The sequence below is a fragment of the Bidens hawaiensis genome, unplaced genomic scaffold (assembly GCF_021521415.1).
Source record: "Bidens hawaiensis isolate Kalapana, Puna unplaced genomic scaffold, B.hawaiensis_p1.1 tig00022328_1, whole genome shotgun sequence".
In the NCBI taxonomy this organism is placed as follows: Eukaryota; Viridiplantae; Streptophyta; class Magnoliopsida; order Asterales; family Asteraceae; genus Bidens; species Bidens hawaiensis.
Window position 1 is genome coordinate 34,610 of NW_027493477.1, and position 24,666 is coordinate 59,275.

Below are 24,666 nucleotides of genomic sequence, written 5' to 3' on the forward strand. Positions count from 1 at the left end.
GGACGGTGATGATGGGTGGTGGTAGTGGATGATGGTTGTGGCCGACGGTGGGTGGTGGTGGTGATGGACGGTGGTGGTGGCGTACGGTGGGTGGTGGTGGGGCGATGGTGGTGGCGGACGGTGGTGGTGGGTGGTGGTTGTGGCTAATGATGGGGTTGTGGACTGTGGTGGTGGCAGACGGTGGTGGCTGGTGGTGGTGGCGACGGACGGTGGGTGGTGGTGGTGGTGGCTGACGTAGGCTGTCGCGGTCTACTCAAACAATTAATTTTAAGACTTAAATACCTATAATAAGTACGGGTAAGTAAGGTCGTCTCCACAAGAACTCAAGGAAAGTACTAATTTAATATGACTAAATTAATTAATTAACTAAGGCGGACAAATGATGTCAAGCAGTTTGTAGAAAAAGGTTAATTAAAACTAATTATTACTTGAAAAGAGTTGTAAATGATATTAATTAAAAAGCATTCATTCTAGGTTCGGGTTATGTGTTCCATACGTTAATCACAGATTCTTTAGTCTTCGGTATTATAATAATTGCTAGTCCTATGGTTTGATTTATGATGACAAACGATACCCTAACAGAATTGTTGACACAAATGCACACGGACACCACAATTACCAATTCTATGTCTAAGATGATTAACTCAATGATAAGGTTTGATGATTTTAGACCAAGGACACAAGAGCTTAACCCTAAGTGTTGATGAACAACCAAACAACTTTACACAAATCAATAATCACAAACCAAGCTTTAATCAACCAAATACTAATTAAGCAAGACAAATCATATAAAATTAATCAAGCTATATTCATGAAGCACAAGAATCTGATCATAAAACCATAGCCTAGAATGAACACACACGAGTAGCCGGACATTGACATAATCGTTAAAGCACTTATCTTGATGAACATACAATCGTAGGACAAACCGGAAGCCTCGGGATGGATGAAAGTCGCCTTAGAGCCCCTCTTCTGCCTCTGGAAGTCGTAATAATCCGAATGGGGAGTTTAAGGGGTTTATATAAGGCAAATCCTAAATTTTGGCCGACTTAAGCATCTTCGCGTATCGCGAAGATGTCCTGGCTCTCTTCTTCGCGTATCGCGAAGGACAAAAGAGTCGGGGTCTGGATCCTGCAACTTCGCGTATCGCGAAGTTGCCCTTCTTTGCATCTTCGCGTATCGCGAAGATGTAACTTTTCAGCATTTTTTAATTTTCTTTTCTTGGCTGCCTCGTGATGCATGCACTTCCAATCTCTCACTTCTCGATCTTCATTCCAAACCCGTAAATATCCTCATTAAGCTCCAAATCTTCCAATGTCCTGAAAACACATAAACAATGCTTGAAGTACCAATGTTCATTCGATTATTTAACTAAAATTAACTAATTAATATATAAAATAAACTAACTTTCACCCAACCATCACATCCCCGCACTTATCCTTTTTCGTCTCGAAAAATACTTTGCAATGGAATCAGAATCAGAGACTATTTTCAAAATACTTCATAGATTATCTTAATTAAGCACAAAGAACACAAAAACCGCGATTGCCGATATTGTTGTCCACTTAAACCATGCCTCAATACTTACCGGGAAATATAGGGTGTGATAGTTTTATTAGTTCATATGATTAAAATGGAAACCACACCTCAAAGCCCTGAAGCCGCCTTACCATGCTTCATTATAGTTTTACCGAACCAGACCACCCCAAGTTGACTTAAACCTTAAGATTAGACGATCAAAATTTTGCACATTTGTACAATTTTTCAAGCCCATATGTAATAGCTAAGACAATCTTGGATATTTTTATCGAACCAAAACCCAAACTTAAGTATTAAAGTCTACCAAAATGGGCATTAGATATGATTAAGGTACAATTAAGTAACCAGCTAGTAAATAGCCCCCACTACATGACATACCCCCGTTATCAAGCAATACCCCGAAGTCCATCACCATACGTGAGTATGCACGAATTCATCTGTAGGGTTTACATATGACATGTCCTGCGTGGTCCGTTTCTTAATGGTAATTAGACGCGAGCACGGGGACCCCATATGACTAACAGCGTGGATGATCAAGTCAGTAGTGAATTTGTACTTTTAAAGCACTTTTTGTGATCATGTTTATTGACTTATGAATTGGCAGATAAACTACGGGTTCGCTCTTTGAGTTCTTTTTTTTAATATGAATAAATCCACTTAGGATTTACGCATACCAGATGATAAACCGCATACCGACCCATGGTCTCCGTTCCCCGGGGCATCCCATCAATACATGATTTAAGGCTAAAAAACCATACGCGTATGAAGTGTTAGCCACTTAACTAGCAGTTTTTTCGTTTATTTTTATATCACAGGCCATTTAGCATACTCTAATGTTAAGCCTATCCAACCATTGTACTATAGACTATTCATATTAAAATATATTTTTGGTGATCAAATCTAATAGTAAGGCTTGAGTATGGCCTAATATTTCATTCCAGTCCTTACACAGGCTTAGCTAAACAAACAAAACCCTGAAGGCGTTTCCCACTAAAAATCAAGCATTTAAAGTTCAATTAAGTCAATAACCAAATTAACCTTTCATTCTCAAGTCTGAGCCTACCGGCACATCCCAAATTAAGTGCGTTTCCGTTTTATTTGTCTTCTTATTATATAATAATTTTGAAAAATAATCCCCAATTTTTTCTATCATTTTCCATTATTATGCAAAAATCTTAATTTTTTAATTTTTCCCCCATCCCCACACTTGAGGCAAACATTGTCCTCAATGTTTAAAATTTAAGACACAAAATAGGGACGGTGTTAAAATTTACTTTGACAATTTTAAAAACCGTGCCTAATATGATGGTGGTTATTTCTAATACAAAAATACAATTACACTTTTAACACAAAACTAATAAAACAAATAAGGTTATGAAACCAAAATCACCTGATAGAAAATAAAACTCTCATGTGCAACTCTCGTACCCTCGGTGATCTCTCGGTGAACTTACCTCTTCAACTCTCAAAATAAAATCTGCAAACTCTCAAACATGTAGAAGCAAACTTCTCACAAATGTTAAAAATAAAGGTCTTTTAAACTGTTTGCAAAACCATTAATTTTAAATTACCAACTAATTATTAATTAAATTCATAACCAAATTTATTAAACGAGTAAAAATGTTAAAAGACCTAACTCACTTTCGTAAGAATCACGGTTGCATTTTGTGTATGCAACAAGCCCTTTAAACACCCCGGTAGCCCGGATGGACGAGTATGGTCTCGTGAGGGTTTATAGTGAACTACACCTACAAAGTTCAACTACAAAATATGCACAAGCAACCACCCATAAGCAACCAGCAAGTGTCCCAACCAAACCACCCATAAGCAAAATAATAAGAATATCAGTACAACCCATAAGATAATAAAAACATAATAAAATAAAAGAAAACCCAAAACATTGATCGAGACAGCTGCTTCCATAAACTCCTACCCCTCATCATCATTATCCTCCTAGTCATTATCATCACTGTCTCCACTAGCTCCTGATCCTCCAACACCTGCATAATAAAAATCACTCGACCCATACTGTCCATAATTGCTATACCCAGATCCTCCAACACCAGCTCCATACCCACCAGATCCACCATATCCTCCTCCATAATCATGCCCGGTACTAGGGATGAGCTTGGTACCGTACCGGTAACGAAAATCCCTATCCCGAAAATCGCAAATTTTTGGTACCGGTACTGAATTGTTCGGTTCGGTACCGGTATTTAAGGTAAAATTCGGGAAATACCGGTACCGTACCGTACCGTACCGGTACCGGTCCTGAAAACTCAAAACCTTGGTACCGATTCGGTACCGAATCGGTGCCGATTTCAGTACCGGTACCATACCGATTTTCGCTCATCCCTACCCAGTACCACCCATATCAAAACCACCAGTGGCAGGCGGCGGCGGCGGCTTTAACGTACCCGGTAATGGAATGTTCTAGTGATCAAACATGGTCATGAAGTAACCCCGCGACTCATCTCTGTACTTTCTGAACTCGTCTCGATACCCATGCAATTTATCCTGCATTTGCAATTGCTGCTCAAACATGTAGTCTAAGGTCATGGGCTGCGGGTGCTATGCCGGTGGTGGACTCGGCTGTCGTCGCCTACGTGGCTGGGCAGGTGGCCTCTCCACACGGTGCCTCCTCGAACTACTTTCTGCTCTCACATCCGCCATCCCGGCGGATCACCATAAGTCATTATGCCCGCTTTTTGAGCATCGTCAATCGTCACAACAGCGGTATCCGCGTATGGCTCATCAAAATCTTTCGGATTATGTCTAAAAGTGGGGTAAAACTCGTAAATCAGCTCCACATACTTCTTCTCAAACCTCAAAATATCTCTCCAGCGTCCCGGTAACAAACTATCAAGTCTCAAATCAGCTCCATGAGCTTGGTACCGTACCGGTAACGAAAATCCCTATCCCGAAAATCGCAAATTTTTGGTACCGGTACTGAATTGTTCGGTTCGGTACCGGTATTTAAGGTAAAATTCGGGAAATACCGGTACCGTACCGTACCGTACCGGTACCGGTCCTGAAAACTCAAAACCTTGGTACCGATTCGGTACCGAATCGGTGCCGATTTCAGTACCGGTACCATACCGATTTTCGCTCATCCCTACCCAGTACCACCCATATCAAAACCACCAGTGGCAGGCGGCGGCGGCTTTAACGTACCCGGTAATGGAATGTTCTAGTGATCAAACATGGTCCTGAAGTAACCCCGCGACTCATCTCTGTACTTTCTGAACTCGTCTCGATACCCATGCAATTTATCCTGCATTTGCAATTGCTGCTCAAACATGTAGTCTAAGGTCATGGGCTGCGGGTGCTATGCCGGTGGTGGACTCGGCTGTCGTCGCCTACGTGGCTGCTCAATAGATTTTAACGCCTCCCAATCAAACGTCCGATGACGGAATATCTCCATGTCACAAATCTGCTTATACATCTCATATTCTAGAGTACCGGGGAGGAATCGTAATATTTGGTGGTCCTGCTCATCTCCCCCAGTGATATCCTCAACTGTGGCCCCAAAAACCTTAATCTCGTTATCTGTATATCTGATCGGCACGCGTTTATACTGCTGCGAAGTAGAGTCAAACGCCTACTGTTGTTTGGACCGTTTCCTCGACATCTACAAATAAATAGACCAAATAAGTTCATGTCAAAACAACAATGAGTGACAACCGTATAGCATTTTCGGTCGCGGTTGCCCTCAATAATAAAAAAAAAATTCTTTTTCATTTTTTTTAAACTAAGACTCATTAAATTCCTCAAAATTGCATGTGCAAAGAAACATCGTGACCTAATGATCCCCGACAGGATAACCAACAAACCGACAAATACTTGTCACTTTCAAAAATTTTATACGATCTCACTTTGTCAGAAAAATTCCCATCATTCAAAAACACATAACATCATCGACATCTAGCAAAATACCGTCCCAAACTCATAAACTTTTGATAAACCTTTTCAAACTTCAACTCGAAGATTCGCCGGAAAATTATTCCGGTGACCAAAAATCTTTTGAAAACACTATCATTCATCACAAACCTCAACATGAATCTCAAAATCCGGCCAAAACTTCAATAATCCGGTAATCCCAACCCGGAAAACTCGACATTAATAACCCATAAACTTCAACAAAACCCACGAATCCTGACCAAACACCAACCCACTAACATGCATTCCATACCCATAGACAATCTGTAATGCCCGATTCAAACCCTAAATAAACCAATTGCATACAAAATTAAACACATACCTTTCAATCGGGCTAAATGTATTCGATGAGAAAAGACAATGAAAGTGACGGTGATGACGGCGGTGACCGGCGAAGACGATGACAGGGGTGGTGGCGGCCGGATTTTGTGTGTGGATGGGGTTAAAGATAAGAAAGATATGGTGAAAGTAATGGGGAAATCGGATTTTTATAAAAATTTTCGTCAGATCTGTGCATCTTCGCGATACGCGAAGATGCAATTTGACCGTTGACCATTGACTTTGACTTTGACCGTTTGACTTTTTAGCATCTTCGCGATACGCGACGATGCAAGGCATAGCATCTTCGCGATACGAGAAGATGCACCTTTTCAGCAACAAGTTTTAGCGGTTTTCAGCTTAAAAAATTAATATTTTAAGTGTTATTCGAGCTGATTTCCTCCGCCACCTGCGTCAGTCGCCACATACCAATCACCTACGTACCTGGGGCTCCCTCTAGCGATGCATGTGCTTACCAACTTTTCTCCAACACTAATCCTCGTGTCGCTTCCCCACACTCGATCCTTGCTCTACACTACACAATTTGAGGAAAATACTTAGCTAACAAGACTCAATATACAAAAATACAACTTACAAATGCCGGGTTGCCTCCCGGTTAGCGCTGAATTGAATGTCTACAGCTCGACATTCCTTAGTCCTCAATCAACCAAATAGGTCGGCTCGTCCCCCAAAAATCAAACCTCCGACTCATGTATCTCTTCGTTTAAATCCGCATCCTCCAAGTAAGGCTTCAACCGATGACCGTTAACCACTTGCCTCAGATGATCATCAAAATCTTCGATCTCAACTTCACCGAATTTTCCAACTCTCGTGACTTGATACTGTCCCGTCCACTTGCCCGGGAAAAGCTTCAATATCGAGTTGTACAACCACGCTCGTTGCCCCTCCTCGAACGTCCTTCTTCTTAGATTAGCATCGTGAACTCACTTCATCTTGTCTTTATATGCGGACGCACATTCATAAGCTTCATCTCTCAACTCTTCCAGCTCGCATATGTTCAACTTGCTTTGTTTACCTGCACACCCATAGTCTAGATTAATATTCTTAACCGCCCATAGCGCAGGGCTAGCTCGACAGGTAAATGACAACCCTTCCTATAAACCAACCGATAAGGGGTAGTTCCAATAGGCGTTTTAGAAGCGGTTCGGTAAGCCCATAAAGCATCGTTTAGTTTATTTGACCAATCCTTCCGATCGGGCCTTACTGTCTTTTGTAAAATCTCTTTGATTTGCCTATTAGAAACCTCCACTTGCCCACTCGTTTGAGGGTGATATGGAGTGGCAATGCGGTGGTTTACGCCATACCGTTTAAGTAGTTTGCCAAAATTAAAGTTTTTGAAATGTGAACCCCTATCACTAATGATAACGCGGGGAACACCAAAACATGAAAAAAATATTAGACTGGACAGACTTACAAACAACGGTATGGTCATTCGTCTTGGTGGCGATTGCTTCTACCCATTTAGACACATAATCGACCGCCACCAAGATATAAAGATTACCGAAAGAATTAGGAAACGGGCCCATGAAATCAATCCCCCAACCATCAAAGATGTCGACAACGAGGATTGGTTGCATGGGCATCTCATCCCTCTTTGAAATACCCCCCATCTGCTGGCATCTAACACAATTCTTCACAAAAGCTGCTGCATCCTTGAATATAGTAGGCCAATAGAATCCTCATGCAAGCACTCGATGTCCTGTCTTCTGACCACTGAAATGGCCTCCACAAGGTGAAGAGTGGGCATGATACAACACACTCCGCATCTCTTCCTCCAGTATGCACCTCCTCATTACTTGATCCGCCCCAACTCTAAACAAATCCGGATCTTCCCATGCATAGTGCTTCACCTGCGAGAGGAAATGTTGCTTCTTTTTCTTTGGCCAAAACTCCGGAATTGTATCTGCAACAAGAAAATTAATAATGTCAGCATACCATGGCAAGGTTGAAACAGAAAACAAGTGCTCATTCGGGAAAGACTCATTGATGGCCCTCTCGTCTTTCTCCTCCTCTTCTTGTCCCACGAGTCTCGACAAATGATTTGCTACCACGTTCTCGCTTCCTTTCTTGTCGCGGATCTCCACATCAAACTCTTGGAGCAGTAAAATCCACCTGATCAAGCGCGGTTTCGCATCCTTCTTCTCCATCAAGTACCTGACTGCATGAAAAAACAATAAGATCGAAAATTAATAATGTCAGCATACCATGGCAAGGTTGAAACAGAAAACAAGTGCTCATTCGGGAAAGACTCATTGATGGCCCTCTCGTCTTTCTCCTCCTCTTCTTGTCCCACGAGTCTCGACAAATGATTTGCTACCACGTTCTCGCTTCCTTTCTTGTCGCGGATCTCCACATCAAACTCTTGGAGCAGTAAAATCCACCTGATCAAGCGCGGTTTCGCATCCTTCTTCTCCATCAAGTACCTGACTGCACCGTGATCTGAAAAAACAATAAGCTTGCTCCTCCAAATGTAAGATCGAAACTTATCAAGTGCATATACTACCGCGAGCAACTCCTTTTCCGTAGTGCGTTCTCGCTTCCTTTCTTGTCGCGGATCTCCACATCAAACTCTTGGAGCAGTAAAATCCACCTGATCAAGCGCGGTTTCGCATCCTTCTTCTCCATCAAGTACCTGACTGCACCGTGATCTGAAAAAACAATAAGCTTGCTCCTCCAAATGTAAGATCGAAACTTATCAAGTGCATATACTACCGCGAGCAACTCCTTTTCCGTAGTGGTATAATTAATTTGAGCATCGGAAAGGGTTTTGCTTGCGTAGTATATGGCAACGGGCCTCTTATCCACCCGTTGACCCAACACGGCCCCGACCGCGTAGTCACTTGCGTCACACATAATTTCAAATGGAAGTGACCAATCAGGTGACAACAAGACTGGGGTTTCAACCAATTTGTTTTTTAGGACATTAAATGCATTAAGACACTCTTCGTTAAAAACAAATGGTACATCTTTTAATAACATATTACATAACGGTTTCGATATGACACTAAAATTCTTTATGAACCGTCGGTAAAAACCTCCATGACCCAAAAATGCCCTTATCCCTTTTATATTAGTAGGCGGTGGTAAATTAGATATGACTTGGATTTACCCGGTCAACCTCAATCCCCTACTTGAGATGATATGTCTAAAAACCGTCCCCTCTTGAACCATAAAGTGGCTCTTTTCCCAACTTAAGACCAAATTCGTTTCCACACATCTTTTTAAAACTTTAGTTAATTCATTTAAGCATTTTCCAAAAGATGAACCGAAAATCGAAAAATCGTCCATAAAAATTTCAAGTGAATCCCCGACCATATCTGAAAAGATACTCATCATACACCTTTGAAAGGTGGCCGGGGCATTACACAAACCAAAAGGCATTCGCCTAAATGGGAAAGTACCGTATGGACACGTGAAAGTGGTCTTATGTTGGTCATCAGGGTGAATAGCAATCTGATTGTATCCCGAATAGCCATCTAGAAAACAATAAAATTTCTGACCTGCAAGTTTCTCGATGATCTGGTCAATGAACGGCAAGGGAAAATGGTCCTTAGATGTTGCCGCATTCAATTTCCTGTAATTAACACAAATCCGCCATCCAGTTGGGTGGCGATCTCCTCACCTTTCTCGTTACGGGTTATCTGAATTCCCGCCTTTTTTGGAACTGTTTGTGTCGGACGTACCCAGGTGCTATCTGAGATCGAAAAAATGATACCTGCGTCCAACCACTTCAAGACCTCCTTCTTCACTACCTTCCGCATGTTTGGATTCAACCTTCTTTGTGTATCATGAGCGGGTTTTGCCTCGGGATCGGTGATGATCTTATGCATGACAATGGATGGGCTGATCCCTCTCAAATCTGCTATCGTCCAACCAATCACCGACCTTATGCTCTCTCAAGACTCCTACCAACGCCTTCTCTTGCTCTTCTTCTAAATTTGCGGCGATGATGGCCGGTAATGTCTCTCCCTCTCCCATAAACACGTATTTCAGGTGTTTCGGGAGCTCCTTCAATTCAACAGTCGGCAGACACTCCAATGATGGTTTCAACTTTGAATGATCGTATCGGGCAACCGCTCCACCTGCTGAGACCATGGCTGTTTCCCAATACTTGCAGCATACAATTCTACTGCTTTCTCCTCTTCTTGCAACTGCAAGACATGCTCAACTGTTTTTCTGCAACAAATAGCACACTCCTCTGTGGCCTCATCCCCACTCCCGTGAGGGTTCAACCCGTCAATGACTTCAGCCGCGAAGCATTCGTCACTCACCAGAGGGTTAGACACGTTTGAAAACACATTAAGCCTAAGATTCTTATTACCAAAAGCCATGTCCACTACCTCGGTTCTACAATTAATCAAAGCATTCGCGGTGGCCAAAAAGGGGCGACCGAGAATTACGTTCGGTTGCCGTTTCGGGTCAACTGCTATGTAGTCTAGAACCTGGAAGTCGACCGGGTAATAAAAACCTTCTATCATCATAATCACATCCGTCACGATTCCCCTAGGAAGCTTGAGTGTCAAATCAGCCAACACCACGGTGGTGTCGGCTTTTCTAAGTGGACCAAAGTCGTATTGGTCATACAAGTTTCTCGGAAGAATACTCACCCCAGCCCCAAGATCTAACAACGCCCTAGTCATTTTAAAATCGCCCACTTGAATGGGTATAACTGGCGTTCCTGAATCTTGTAGCTTGGGCGGGAGGATACCCGTCAAAACCGTGCTCACATTTGCAGTTAAGTCAACTTGTTTAGGCAAGTTGTGAGTTCGTTTTTGAGTACACAAGTCTTTTAAATATTTAGCATATGCAGGGACTTGTTTAATTGCATCTATGAGGGGTAAATTAATTTTTACTTATTTAAAGATTTCCCCATTTCCTCCCGTTGTGGGCCCCTCTTTCTAAGTGCCGATGAGGTCTCGGGGTTCACCAATGCCCGAGGAAACGGAACGGTTTTACTCGTTGAACCCGTCTCCTTGGCAGGTGGTGTTCCTGTTTTAGTTATTGGTTCAATTTTATTTTTATTTATTTGTTTCGGGTTACTTTTCGGTTCAATTTCAACCTCATCGTCACTCTTCCCATCTTCCTCCAAGTCCTCCACCACACCTTCAACGAAAGGTGGTGGGGCTACCCCGTTATTGTATACCTTTCCGCTCCTGAGGGTACTTACCTGGTTGACTTGGGCACTCTTACCGTTTGAAGAACTGCTACTCTGATGGTTTGGATTTTTCAAGGTGTTACTTGGTAGCTTTTTCGGGTCTTTCTTCAAGGTGGCCATTTCTTTCGCCAATTGACTCATTTGCTTATCTCTTGCGGCATTCGCCTTTTCTTGAATCTCAATTCTTCGGCTCAAATCTTTTAAAAGTGTCAGAATTTCCGAATCTTGCGAAGAACTTTGACCTTGAGCCGCCCCTTGACTTTGTTGACCCTGCTGATAACTTTTTTGATAACTCTTGTTATACCCCCCGACTCCTTCTGATTATACCCGCCTTGACCGCTACCCCTCTCGTTCCCATATTGCCGCTAATTTGACTGATAATTTGCTTTTTGGGAACTACCTTGAAAGTTCGGGTTTTGTTGCGTGCTCGGGTTTCCATAACTGAAGTTAGGGTGGTTTCGGAGGCCCGGGGTGATAGGTGTTTGAATTCATATTATTATTGTACCTCTTCTCACCCTGAACAAAGTTCACCTCCTCTTTTTCCTCTTCTTCTTCGTCTTCCAACACGACCCCACAAGTAGCCACTACATGGCCTATTCCACCACAACCTTTACAAACTGGATACGTCTTTCCTGACTTTCCTTTCTCTTTCACACCCACACCCATCAATTGATCCAACTTTCTCTCCAACCTAGCCATACGATCATCCGACTCACCGTTATCCACGGCCTTCACAACCACCCTTTTTACCATGCGATTTGACTGAGCTTGCCTCTTTGAGTTCATTGCATGTCTTTCTAAGTGTTGCCAATCTTCATTCTCATCATTAGTCAAAAATGACCCGTTTGTGGTCGACTGAAGATCACGCACATCGTCACTCGAAAACCCGTCATGAAACACTTTGATCAACTCCCACAACGCAATCCCGTGATGCGGACAAGTTCTCAATAGCCTTTTGAATCTCGTAAATGCTTCATGAAAATTCTCACCCGACCCTTGCTGAAAGTATCTGATGGGGGTTCGGGCCTCGGATGTTCTTTGCGGTGTGTAATACTCGTCCAAGAATTGTTGAGCCAGATCTTGCCACGTGTAGATACTTGCTGATAGTAACGATAAAAACCATTGCTTTGTTAGATCTATAAGGCTGAACTGGAACACGACTAGCTTGACTTCATCAGTAGTGAAACCTTGACTTGAGATGGTAGCACAAATTGCATTAAACTCACTCAGATGCAAGTACGGCTCTTCAGATGCTTTCCATGAAAAGTAGGCATCCCGGTCAGGTTACTTTGCCTTACTGAAAACGTTCTTCCTTCTTGGACCGGGATTACAATGGGAAGTGGGTTTGTGGCCACTTGTGGAATGAAGTGGCTTTGAACCCCCCGAACGGGCGGTGGAATAAATGCCCTCGGAACCCCATCATCGAACTCATATTCAGGAAACTGCGGCTCGGGAATCTCTTGTCGTCTTTGGGCTCAGCGGTTTCTCGGTTGTTGAACGGGAGGGGGTTGTTGTTGTGGTCTTCTATAATACTGACCCCCCGATCATCCTCCATCTCTTCTTCATCCTCAAACTCCTCAAAATCGTCAAATCCCCTTCACCGATCATACTCGAACTCGACCCGATTGTTTGGTGGTTCAGACCGTATAGAACGATCATCTCTCATGTTGTACTGTCTGTGAGCTCTGCGGTTTTGGTTTCGATGAATATGTCGGTGAAGTGGTGGGTTTGGTGGTAAGTCATTGAGTGGCGGGTTTTGTGGAATGGGTTGTTCTTGATTGTGCGGTGGATTGTCGGGTTGAAACATCGGTGGTATCGGGTACGGGTTTTCTTCATGATGAATCATGTCTTCTTCTTTAGGCCTCGACGTCTCACCCCTTTTTTGTTTTGCTCGGTTTCTCCTAGCGGCTTTCTCAATCTCGGGATCAAACTGCAACACCTCCTTGTCTCGAGCAAATCTCGTATGCATCAACCTAAGAGATTAACTGCACACACCAAACAAGCACACCCCGCGTAAAATCAACGAAGAAAAGAAATTAAACTAAAATTATGCTACTTTAAACTAAACTAAACTAGCACTAAGCGCGTTGAGTCCCCGTCAACGACGCCATTTTGACGTAGGCTGTCGCGGTCTACTCAAACAATTAATTTTAAGACTTAAATACCTATAATAAATACGGGTAAGTAAGGTCGTCTCCACAGGAACTCAAGGAAAGTACTAATTTAATATGACTAAATTAATTAATTAACTAAGGCGGACAGACGATGTCAAACAGTTTGTAGAAAAAGGTTAATTAAAACTAATTATTACTTGAAAAGAGTTGTAAATGATATTAATTAAAAAGCATTCATTCTAGGTTCGGGTTATGTGTTCCATACGTTAATCACAGATTCTTTAGTCTTCGGTATTATAATAATTGCTAGTCCTATGGTTTGATTTATGATGACAAACGATACCCTAACTGAATTGTTGACACAAATGCACACGGACACCACAATTACCAATTCTATGTCTAAGATGATTAACTCAATGATAAGGTTTGATGATTTTATACCAAGGACACAAGAGCTTAACCCTAAGTGTTGATGAACAACCAAACAAACGTTACACAAATCAATAATCGCAAACTCAAGCTTTAATCAACCAAATACTAATTAAGCAGGACAAATCACATAAATTAATCAAGCTATATTCATGAAGCACAAGAATCTGATCGTAACAGTATATTACACAAAACCGTAGCCTAGAATGAACACACACGACTAGCCGGACATCTACATAATCGTTAAAGCACTTATCTTGATGAACATACGATCGTAGGACAAACGGAAGCCTCAGGATGGATGAAAGTCACCTTAGAGCCCCTCTTCTGCCTCTGGAAGTCGTAATAATCCGAATGGGGAGGTTAAGGGGTTTATATAAGGCAAACCCTAAATTTTGGCCGACTTAAGCATATTCGCGTATCGCGAAGATGTCCTGGCTCTCTTTTTCGAGTATCACGAAGGACAAAATAGTCGGGGTCTGGATCCTGCAACTTCGCGTTTCGCGAAGTTGCCCTTCTTTGCATCTTCGCGTATCGCGAAGATGTAACTTTTCAGCATTTTTGAATTTTCTTTTCTTGGCTGCCTCGTGATGCATGCACTTCCAATCTCTCACTTCACGATCTTCATTCCAAGCTCGTAAATATCCTCATTAAGCTCCAAAGCTTCCAATATCCTGAAAACACATAAACAATGCTTGAAGTACCACTGTTCATTCGATTATTTAACTAAAATTAACTAATTAATATATAAAATAAACTAACTTTTACCCAAACATCTATGGCTCACGGTGAGTGGTGGTAGTGTTGGACATTGGGTGTTGGTAGGATGTGAAGAAGTGTAAATAAGTGTGAACAAGTTGAACAATAGCTTTTTTTTTAGACCATAAAAGCAATTTTCAGATCTTTTTTCTAAAAAAACAAACAGTCTTTAGAAGCTTATGTCTGCGCGTCTGCAGACGTAAAGCCTCTTACAGACTTTTTAAGCAAAAACAAACAGAACCTTAGTTAGCTCGTTTGTAGTCTTTAATCACTATGTTAAGGCTACTAAAGATTTCGTCGGCTCAAGATCTTATGTTTGTATGGTCAAGATCGATAGCATGCACGTAATCCTATATGAACTAGGATCGTATGCATGTTCTACGTCTTTCCACTTATCAAAATTATAAGATCTTAAATTATGGTATAGTGTTTTTTTTTCTTCACAAATCAAAATGATCACAACAAACTTACGTACTTGGAACAATTTGTTTTAATTTATTTATATCAATTTCTAAAGCAAGTTTGCTAAGCTAGTCGCTTTTATTGGATGATAGATCAGAATTGTCGTACAAAACAAAATTCGATAATAACTTAACGGTTAAGGTGATAAGTATTAGGGATGAGCTCGGTACCGGTACCGGTACCGAAAATACTGATTCCGAAAATCACCAAATCTTGGTACCGGTACCGGTACCGAAATATTTGGTTCGGTACCGGTAAGGTACCGGTATTTATGGTAAAATTTGGGAAATACCAGTACCGTACCGTACCGGTCCCGAAAACTCAAAACCTTGGTACCGATTCGGTACCGACGGTACCGAATCAGTACCGTACCGATTTTTGCTCATCCTTGATAAGTATTTGTTCCCATTCTTTTGAAATCAAATCAACGAATAAGTTTACAATTTAAGGAATATTAAGTTTCAAATTTCAAACCCATCTTGGGCACCTCTCCGTACTCTTGGGCCCAAGATCTGGCTAACCTAAAGCATCGAAATATTAATGTGAAGCTAGCTCACTTGATAAAGATACTTGTCAACATTGTGTTCCTGAGTCTTATTAACCGAAAGAAAGGAAATGAAATGAAGAGAAAGAAGTGGAGTGTTGCGTTCTCGAGTTTCATTAAAGAAAGGAAAGAAAAAGAACAAGGAAATGTGTGTTCTCATGTTTCGTTAACAAGAGAAAGGAAAGGAATGGAAAACTTTCCTTTTCTTTCTATTCCTTTCATTTAATCCAATTTTTTTTCTTTCCTTTCCATCCAATTCTTTCCAAATTGGAAAGAAAACATCCGTTCATTAAAATATCCTATTTTCTCTTCATTTCCTTTCCTTTCTTCCATTAAATGAAACTTTCCCAAGGTTTTTATGTTTCCTTTCTTTCCAAGATAAAACTTGGGAACACAAGCATTTCATTCTTTCCATCCCTTTATTTTCCTTTCTTTCATTAAGTGTGACTCAGGAAAACAGCGAAAGGAAAGAAAAGAAAGAAAAAACAATGCAAATGAAGAGTTAAATGGATAGGTTTGTTTTCTTTTCAAACCGGAAATAATTGAATTGAAAGGAACGGAGAAAGGGAAGTGAAAATGAAAAAAAAAAAAAAAAGGAAATGATTCCTTCCTTTCTCTCGTTAACTAAACTCGAGAACACAACGGTATACTCCCCTCAAGCTCAGTGAATGGCCCTATGTGGACCGATACTCATGCAATGGTCTCATTGGAACACCACCACACCCCTAAATCCCTCACGCGTGACGAGACCCAAATGAGGATGGTCATGAGAATCATTTGAAAGGGTGGGTGGGGTGGGGTTTCTCAACCAATCAGAGTTTTTTTTTTCGTTTTCAATTCTTTATATTATTAAATATTATTAATAGTGGAGAATGATGGAATAAGGAGAATGAGTCATACCAAGGTTGAGGTGTGTGATTGAATGATGGAGAGAAAACTGAGTTAGCACTAAGATGATGCAGACGTGACAAATAAGAATAAATGATGGATATGATGAAGAGATCCTAGGCTCAAACAACATGAATAATGAAGTATAATTATTGGTGTAAACAAGCATAGTTAAGTTGTTATAACATTTGTCCTTGAACAAAACCAAACAAGGACATTCACCAAATTTCAAATCAAATCCATACTTATCCAAATTGGTAGGCACACATGAATAAGTACCTAAATTCGTTTTTTTTTTCTTCTCTTTTTTCACATGGATAAAAGCCCTTCTTTTCGTGATGCCCTTATCAGTGTTGAGTCTTGATTAAAGTTGGAAAATGGGTGTACATCAAATCAAATGTCAATTTTGTAATAACTTGGAAAGTAGGCAGTGCTGTGTTGGGATTTTACCTAAGCTATTAAGAGTTTATATAACCACCTACACGCACTCTCAAATCATGTTTTACTTTACTTATCTGCCATAATTCGCTTAGTGATTCCATCGATCTCAACTCAAAGGTTTTGCATCACATGCTTATTATATGTCATCCTCCCGTTGGTTCTATGATTAGTGGGAGCTATATATATAGCCATTTTATTTTTAGTGGTGGTTGAAGATTTTTGAATCATACAGAAAGATTTTATTGATATTGGTGGAGCCATTGGGTGATACACAATACAAAATAAAACCAAAAGTGAATATTTTTTTACTAAAAATAAAATCTTGTAACATTTATTTGTAACCATTTTACTTCCTGACACTAACTCTGTTAATCTTTTAGTTAAGTCTAGAGGTATTTAAATCATTTTACATATATGGACTATTCATGTAAATTAGTAAACACCATTTAACAGTTTAGGAGTCATGTGTGTCATTTACTTAAAATAATAAAATAAAATACATATGAGGAGGGTTTAAATACACACACTATACTACTACAACTTTGCCTGGGTGGTTGAAAGGTGTTGAGCACTAAAGATCCTACAAAGATGGCAAGAGGAGACTATGATGATGAAGAAGAAGAAGAGCATCCATCATTGTCACATCATAACCTCACTGGTAAAGCTGATTTCAATCCTGTTATTCGAATTCGATGATAATGATTAAACTTTTTGTTTATGAAATGGCTTTGTGTTGTTGATTGAAGGAACTGTATGGACAGCAGTAGCACATATTATAACAGCAGTCATAGGATCAGGAGTCTTATCACTCGCTTGGAGCATAGCTCAGGTCGGATGGATTGCCGGCCCAGTGTCTTTGCTACTCTTTGGATTCTTCACTCTTGTTTCTGCATACTTTATTTGTGATATTCATCTTTATTTCAATCCTAACAATGGCACCACCATCATGAACCAGTCCTATTTGCAGGCGGTTCACAACGTTTTAGGCGAGTTTGTTTGATCTAAACTTCAAACATTTACTTGCACTTTGCTTACATCTAGTTATGTACATTGAACTTCAGGATATAAGAGGGGTGTGGCGTGCGCATGCTTGTTTTATTTCAGTATATTTAAAACAGGAGTTGTGTATACAATCACATCTGCCATCAGCATGAGGTATGGTATAAGTACTATATATTTTGTGAAATTTTGATTGTAACATATTAACATAAGTTTGGTTTGAATCTTTTTGGATCGGTGATCACAGAGCAATCAGGCGATCAAATTGTTACCACAAAGAAGGACATGATGCTGCTTGTGAATTCGAGAATAAATATTATATGCTTATGTTTGGAATCATTCAAATAATAGCTTCTCAAATACCCAACATTTTTCATACCAAATGGCTCTCGATTATTGCTGCAGCTATGTCGTTCACCTATTCTTTTATCGGAATTGGACTTGGATTAGCCCAAGTAATAGGTAAAATTCTATATCTTCTAGTAAACAACATAAATGCAAGCATTGATCGATTTTGCTTATTAAAAATGAAATCGCAGGAAATGGGAAAATTGAAGGTAACATGTATGGTATCTCAACTGCTAATCCCACACAAAAAGTATGGCTGGTTGGTCAAGCTATTGGAGACATTGCATTTTCGTTTAACTTCTCGTTAATCCTTCTTGAAATACAGGTATAACATCTACTCCGTTGTAATAAATCTTCTATTCGATCCCAATTAAATTTCTCTAAACAGTTATGCAATGTTTGACATGTAGAGCACTTTGAAGTCACCTCCGTCACAAAAAGTTACCATGAAGAAAGCTTCCACAATTGCAATCTTTACAACTACTATATTCTACCTATGTTGTGGTGCTTCCGGTTATGCTGCATTTGGAGATTTGACTCCCGGGAATCTGTTGACCGGGTTTGGGTTTTATGAACCGTATTGGCTCGTGGACTTTGGTAATGCGTGCATTGTTCTCCACTTAGTTGGAGGGTATCAGGTATCACATGACCTTGGAATAATTTGTGTTTCCTTATGTTAGTCTATATGAACTATCTTATGCGCTATCAGGTATACAGTCAGACACTGTTTGCAGTAGTGGAAAGATGGTATGTGGAAAAATTCCCAGAAAGCGCATTTGCGAAAGACACTCGAAGCATGAAGGTGTCGTTATTGCCTGAGTTTAGATTGAATCCACTTCGGTTATGTTTTAGAACAGCATATGTGATTTTGACAATGTTAGTTGGGATGTTATTCCCTTACTTCAATGAGGTCCTCGCGTTTGCAGGCTCCATCATCTTTTGGCCTTTGACCATATATTTCCCTGTTGAGATGCACTTTGTGCAGAAGAAAGTTGTATCTTGGTCCAAAAAATGGGTTATGCTTCGTATATATACTACTATTTGCCTGTTTGTAACCATTTTTACTTTGGTTGGTTCCATTGAAGGACTCATTGTCAAAAGATTTGGCAAGTAAATAGTAAATAGTAAATTCTCTTTAAAGCTAATAAGAGGGTTGTATCAATACTGTTGAATTCAAATTTACTCTTATGAGCCACTAAACCATTTACCTGCATGTTGTTTCTTATAAAACAAAGTTAGCAGTACTCTACTCTTCTTCCTCTTGGTAATGGCATTTTGTTATATAACTATGTCTTTGCTTCAAGCCACCAGCCACCAGCTACAACTACCAGCTAGTTTTGCTAAACATTCCTTAATACTTTTTGTCACATTTTTTAATGGCCAGCAGTAGTCTACTCTTCTTCCTCTTGGTAATGGCATTTCGTTATATAACTATGTCTTTGTTTCTGTTAAAGGAACAATTTGTTGTTTAAAGCATATAAAAAGGGTAAATTTGTTATCTATTCTAGGCTCTAACAAAAATTATAAGAGGTAAGTTAGCAGTCCAAATATATTAATAGGGTTTATTATCTTACCTTCTGAAAAAATGTCTTTACAAAACAGTCAATTGCGTGATTAGATTTTTTTTTCGTCTAGAAAATATCCTTAAAATTTAAAATAATAAGTAAAAGAAAGATGTGACGATGTGACGTTAGTCTATGATCATGTAATGCATTGAACATGACATATTAGCATTGTTTTTAATTTTTGTAACTTTTAAATATGTAATTAAGTACATATTTCATGAACAATCCTTATCGTTTACTTATTTTTGAACTGCAAACTTCTTTAAGAAAATAACACAGAATCTCTCCTAACGAGAAGCTAGCAGAGGCTGTGATGCAACACAATGAACAAGACAAGTTACAAAAACAACCATTTCCATCTATTCCTATCTATATTTAAACATTTAGACATGTATTAAATCCACAAAAAACTTAACACCTTATCCTTTACTTACTTATTTTAATATAACCACGATCTAAAAAAAATAACTTCAAAGCATCAAACTATTGAAACTGCTCGCTTCAACTCACCACACCCAAGCCACCAGTTTAGTTTATTGTTTTTCAAAACGGTAGCAAGGGTTAGGGGTTTAACAACATTAACGTTGTGTTCCTGAGTTTAAGAAGAGAAAGGAAAGTTTTCCTTTTCTTTCTTTTATTTCTCCTTTCCTTTCTTCCCATTTTTCTTCTAATTTGAAAGGAAATATTTTTCTTCTATTTTCTTCTTTCTTTCCCACCTTTTCTTTTTCTTTCCTCTTTTTAATAAAACTCAACTTTTATGACTTTTCTTTCTAACAAAAACTCTGGAGCACAACTTATCATTTGTTTTCTTTCCTTTCTTTTCCTTTCTTCTCTTAGATGAAACTTCGGAACCCAGCGTAAAGAAAGTAACATAAACACTAGGATTTCCTAAATTTATCAGGTATTCTTCTCTCATGCAAATAATTTCTTATATCCTACTCTATTTACATAATTTTTAATTTTATAAATATTTTAGGCCCAAATGCATAATAAATGATAACCATTAATTAACTAAAAGATGTAGGCCCAAATTCATTATCTTGGGCCATCTGTTTGCCCAGACATTTTAAGAACCTAAGGTAACACTGAAAAAAAAAATCGAACCTGAATCGATAACTGAAAAAACTGAAACAAACGGTTTTCAAAAACTCAAAAACCAAAGTTTTGGTTTTTAGTTTGGTTTGAGCCCAAAACCGACTAAAACCTGACCATGCACGCCCCTAAACTACGTTTTTAGGAACCGAAAAACCAAAACAGCCTGTTTTAGTGATTTGGTTTTGGCAATTTGAACTGATTTGTTTTTTCAAAATTGCTAATTGGTGTTCAGTATCTTAGAATAATAAAGATGTTTCATGAATACAACACATAACATAAGTCATAACTGCATATTCTAAATATGTAAAAGGGTAAAAGGGCCGGTTCGGTTTGGTTTATATGGCCGGTTCCAACTTCCAAACTGCTGGCCGGACAAAACCGCCAGCCCGGCAAAACCGAACCGTACAAATGTGAGACTGGCCGACTTGCTTTGGATTGGGTGGCTCGGTCAGTTTCTAGTAGTTTATTAACACTGTTACCAGAATATATTTAAATATATTATCAAATCAGTTTGCTTGTTGAATATGGGATTACAGAACAAGGAGAGATTAAAGGTAGCATCAATGGAATCTCAACTACTAATTCGACTCAAAAAGTATGGTTGGTTGCTCAAGCTATTGGAGACATTGCATTTTCGAATACATTTTCGTTAATCCTTCTTGAAATACAGGTACAAAGTTAAAGTTTAATCCGCTTTAACACCTTCTAGTTCTGTATAATTCAAAATTAGTTTCTCTAAACAATTACGTTATTTGTGTAACATGAGTACTTTAAAGTCACCTCCATCTCAAAAAGTGACCATGAACAAGACTTCCACTATTGCAGTATTTATAACCGCTTCTAATGACTTGTGTTGTGGTGTTTCTGGTTATGCTGCCTTTGGAGATAATACTCCTGGGAATCTGTTGACCGGGTTCGGGTTTTATGAACCGTATTGGCTCGTTGACTTTGGTAATGCGTCCATTGTTCCCCACTCAGTTGGAGGGTATCAGGTATCACATGACCTTAGCATACTAGTCAGTTAATCTAAACATGAGTTTGGCGTTGCGTTTTCAAGTTGCAAGTTATCAAAGTAATTATGTTTAAACTAATTATATGATTACTTAATTGTGTTTCAAATACAGATATACAGTCAGACTTTATTTGCACTTGTGGAAAGATGGTATGCAGAAAAGTACCCCGAAAGCATATTGACAAGGGACATTCCCAATCTTAAGGTGTTGTTATGGCCCGAGTTTAGATTAAATCCACTTAGGTTATGTTTTAGAACAACATATGTAGTTTTGACAATGGCAGTTGGGATGTTATTCCCTTACTTCAATGAGGTCCTCGCGTTCACGGGTGTCACACCCCAACCGATGGCGGAATACGTCGAGGTGAGACGGTGATTGTTCATAGCACATGATACTACGTGTTACAATAGTCGTTAAATTTAATTTAATATCAAGCAATACAGAGATACAATGAATTGTTTTATAGTCATCTAGGTCCAATCATGCAATCCTATATCTTGCATCAAGTAATCTTCAACAAACAAATTTTCAATACCTGAAAAACATGCGAGAGTGTCAACTAAAAATAGTTGGTGAGAACATAGGTTTTAATAAAATAAGTTTTAAGTTGAAAGCAATCCATATGTGTTAAGTTACTTTGTATACTTTGTGATTACAACCAAACCTCTGACACATTTAGCGAGTCGTCTAATCCACGATTAGACTATTATGTTTAATGTTTAACGATCGTCGGATTCTGAACACACAGGCCTCTACCCGAGGCCTGAGTGGGCGGGTCGGGCCAATAGATCTATCATCATACTACCACGGGCTTAACAAGTTAATGGTTGTACATGCGATTAAGTATACACTTGTAATAATCACACAATGAATATCATGAATAAAGCTTGAATCAAATAACATGTAAAACAAATTAATTAAGCATGTTTCCACCCCGAAGTATAAAACGTTTAAAAGCATGTAAAAGGGGCTATGAACTCACCTTCGTTGATGAACTGAGACTTGTAACGCTTTTGTTTAGAGCCCTAATAATCAAGAAAGTTGTTAGAATGTGACCCTATTTCGGTGGAATAGAATCTCCGACCTCAGGTTCCCAGGAAAAGGTAAGTGGGTCCATTCACGCCCGGACACGCCACTTGGTTTTTCCTTAGGCCGTAGCCTTGGTGACAGAACCCTTGGTTGAATATCTATAGACTTGGTGTTTGTTTGGAAGTACAATTGGATTTTAGGGTTTCAAGTGATACTTTATGGTTTAGGGTTTTAGATTATCTTTTCTAGAAAAGAATAGGTTGTTTACTGTTCAAGACACGAATTTTTAAAAATAGTAAACCTTTGAGTTAGATTACGAAAATTTTATATCTTGTAACCGTATGAGTTTTTTAACATGTATATTTTTTATAAGATTTAAGTGTTTATAAAAAAAATATAAATTCATAGACTACCGAGGGGTCTGATTCTGAGTCAGTTTAGTCGAAAAATAACTAAAAATCGATAATTTAACAAATTGAGGAGATTCCAGTTGGATAATTTTTATAATTAGAAGGTCTACAATATATCCAAAAATTGGGTCATAATTCGTAAACATGAGTGAGTTATGACATTTGTTTTGAGGCTAAAGTTATCTGTTAGGATTTTCAGCAAGACCCTTTGTTAAAGAAAAATAATAAAAACGTTTTTAAAGTTTATAAAATTTTACACCAAAAATTACAGAGATACTAGACACATAAAGAACCAATTTAGGCTTTTGAAATTCGTGATTTGGATATAGTATGACCGAGATCTAAGCGTTGAAATAAAAGGTTTTTCTGCATAATGAAAGAACAAAACATTATACGGAAATTAGAACTTACTAGGAAGGAAACGAGTTGTGAATCTTTGAGAGGATGATGATCACGAATTTTCAACCTTGGGGCTTTGGAATATGCAGGTTTGGAATGAATTTTAGGGGTGCTAGAGAGTTATATTTATAGGGGTGTTTAGAGAAAAGATTATGATGAATTAGAGATAGAATTTGACTAGGACTTGAATTCAAATTTGGATAAGGCTAATCTTGGAGATCAAGAATAGAATATTCTAGAAGGTTATTCTTAATTTGAATTTAAGGATATAAATAAAATTACTTTAGGATAAAATTGACAATGACAAATATTAAATCTAGGCATTCCTGGTTAAACGTGTCACGTTAACGATTAACCATGTATAACTAAATGTACATAGAAACATGTAATTGTGCATATGAAAATAATATTAATAACTAGAAATAAATAATATATGATTCCATAATAATATAGATGGTGAACTAATACATGGACCTTATTAAATACGAGTATAAAAGACTAGTGATTTCATGCATGAAAATGCATAGGTGTTACAACGGGCTCGATCATCTTTTGGCCTTTGACCATATACTTCCCTGTTGAAATGTACTTTGTGCAGAAAAAGGTTGTACCTTGGACTAGCAAATGGATTGTACTTCGTTTGTATAGCTGTGCTTGCTTGGTTGTAACTGTTTTTATCTTAGTTGGTTCCTTTCAAGGACTTATTGCCAAAAGATTTGGCTAATTGTTGATCATAATTGTACAATCTTTTCCTTAGTTTTATCGATTCCATCCTTAATTCTTAATTATTTATTATGTAGAAAAATAGTTATAGTTATTGTGTATTTAAAAACTTATCATTTTAGGTTCACCTCAATGGGATTTAAGGTTTCACGTATAGTGTTTTTTAGTGTAATTATAAAGATGGGATGAGAGACGGATTGAGAATGCTCTAAATGCAAGGATGAATGAGAAATCGAGTGGCTGAAATGGATATTTTCAAAACTTTGGTGATGGTTTCACTATTGAACTTCTTTTTATTATGAACGTCATATGAAGTCTTTGCTTTTTTGCCTTCATTTGTTGGTTCTTCACACATGGAAAAATGTCCATATCATTCGATGTTTCAAACCTTTCGTTCTAAGAGTTTGACTTGCCATTTTGATGATGGTCAAGTCACTAATGCAAGGCTTGCGTGAAATACTTTCTCAAAGAAAAAT

At 38.9% G+C, this 24,666-nt stretch overlaps 1 protein-coding gene and 2 pseudogenes across 2 annotated transcripts; 2 read left to right on the forward strand and 1 right to left on the reverse strand.

The window, feature by feature from the left end:
• Positions 1-6,847: 6,847 nt before the first annotated feature.
• Positions 6,848-12,818, reverse strand: LOC143565405 (uncharacterized; annotated as a pseudogene).
• Positions 12,819-17,197: 4,379 nt separating this feature from the next.
• Positions 17,198-19,077, forward strand: LOC143565399 (putative amino acid permease 7). Its single transcript, XM_077052382.1, has 7 exons — positions 17,198-17,267; positions 17,356-17,595; positions 17,671-17,764; positions 17,856-18,070; positions 18,148-18,281; positions 18,367-18,594; positions 18,666-19,077. Exons 1-7 carry the CDS (start codon positions 17,198-17,200, stop codon positions 19,068-19,070), a joined length of 1,386 nt encoding a protein of 461 aa, XP_076908497.1. The 3' UTR covers positions 19,071-19,077.
• A 2,300-nt stretch (positions 19,078-21,377) lies between these two features.
• Positions 21,378-22,004, forward strand: LOC143565406 (putative amino acid permease 7 pseudogene; annotated as a pseudogene). The gene is made up of 2 exons (XR_013141063.1): positions 21,378-21,608; positions 21,741-22,004. The product of XR_013141063.1 is annotated as a putative amino acid permease 7 pseudogene (transcript).
• Positions 22,005-24,666: the final 2,662 nt, after the last annotated feature.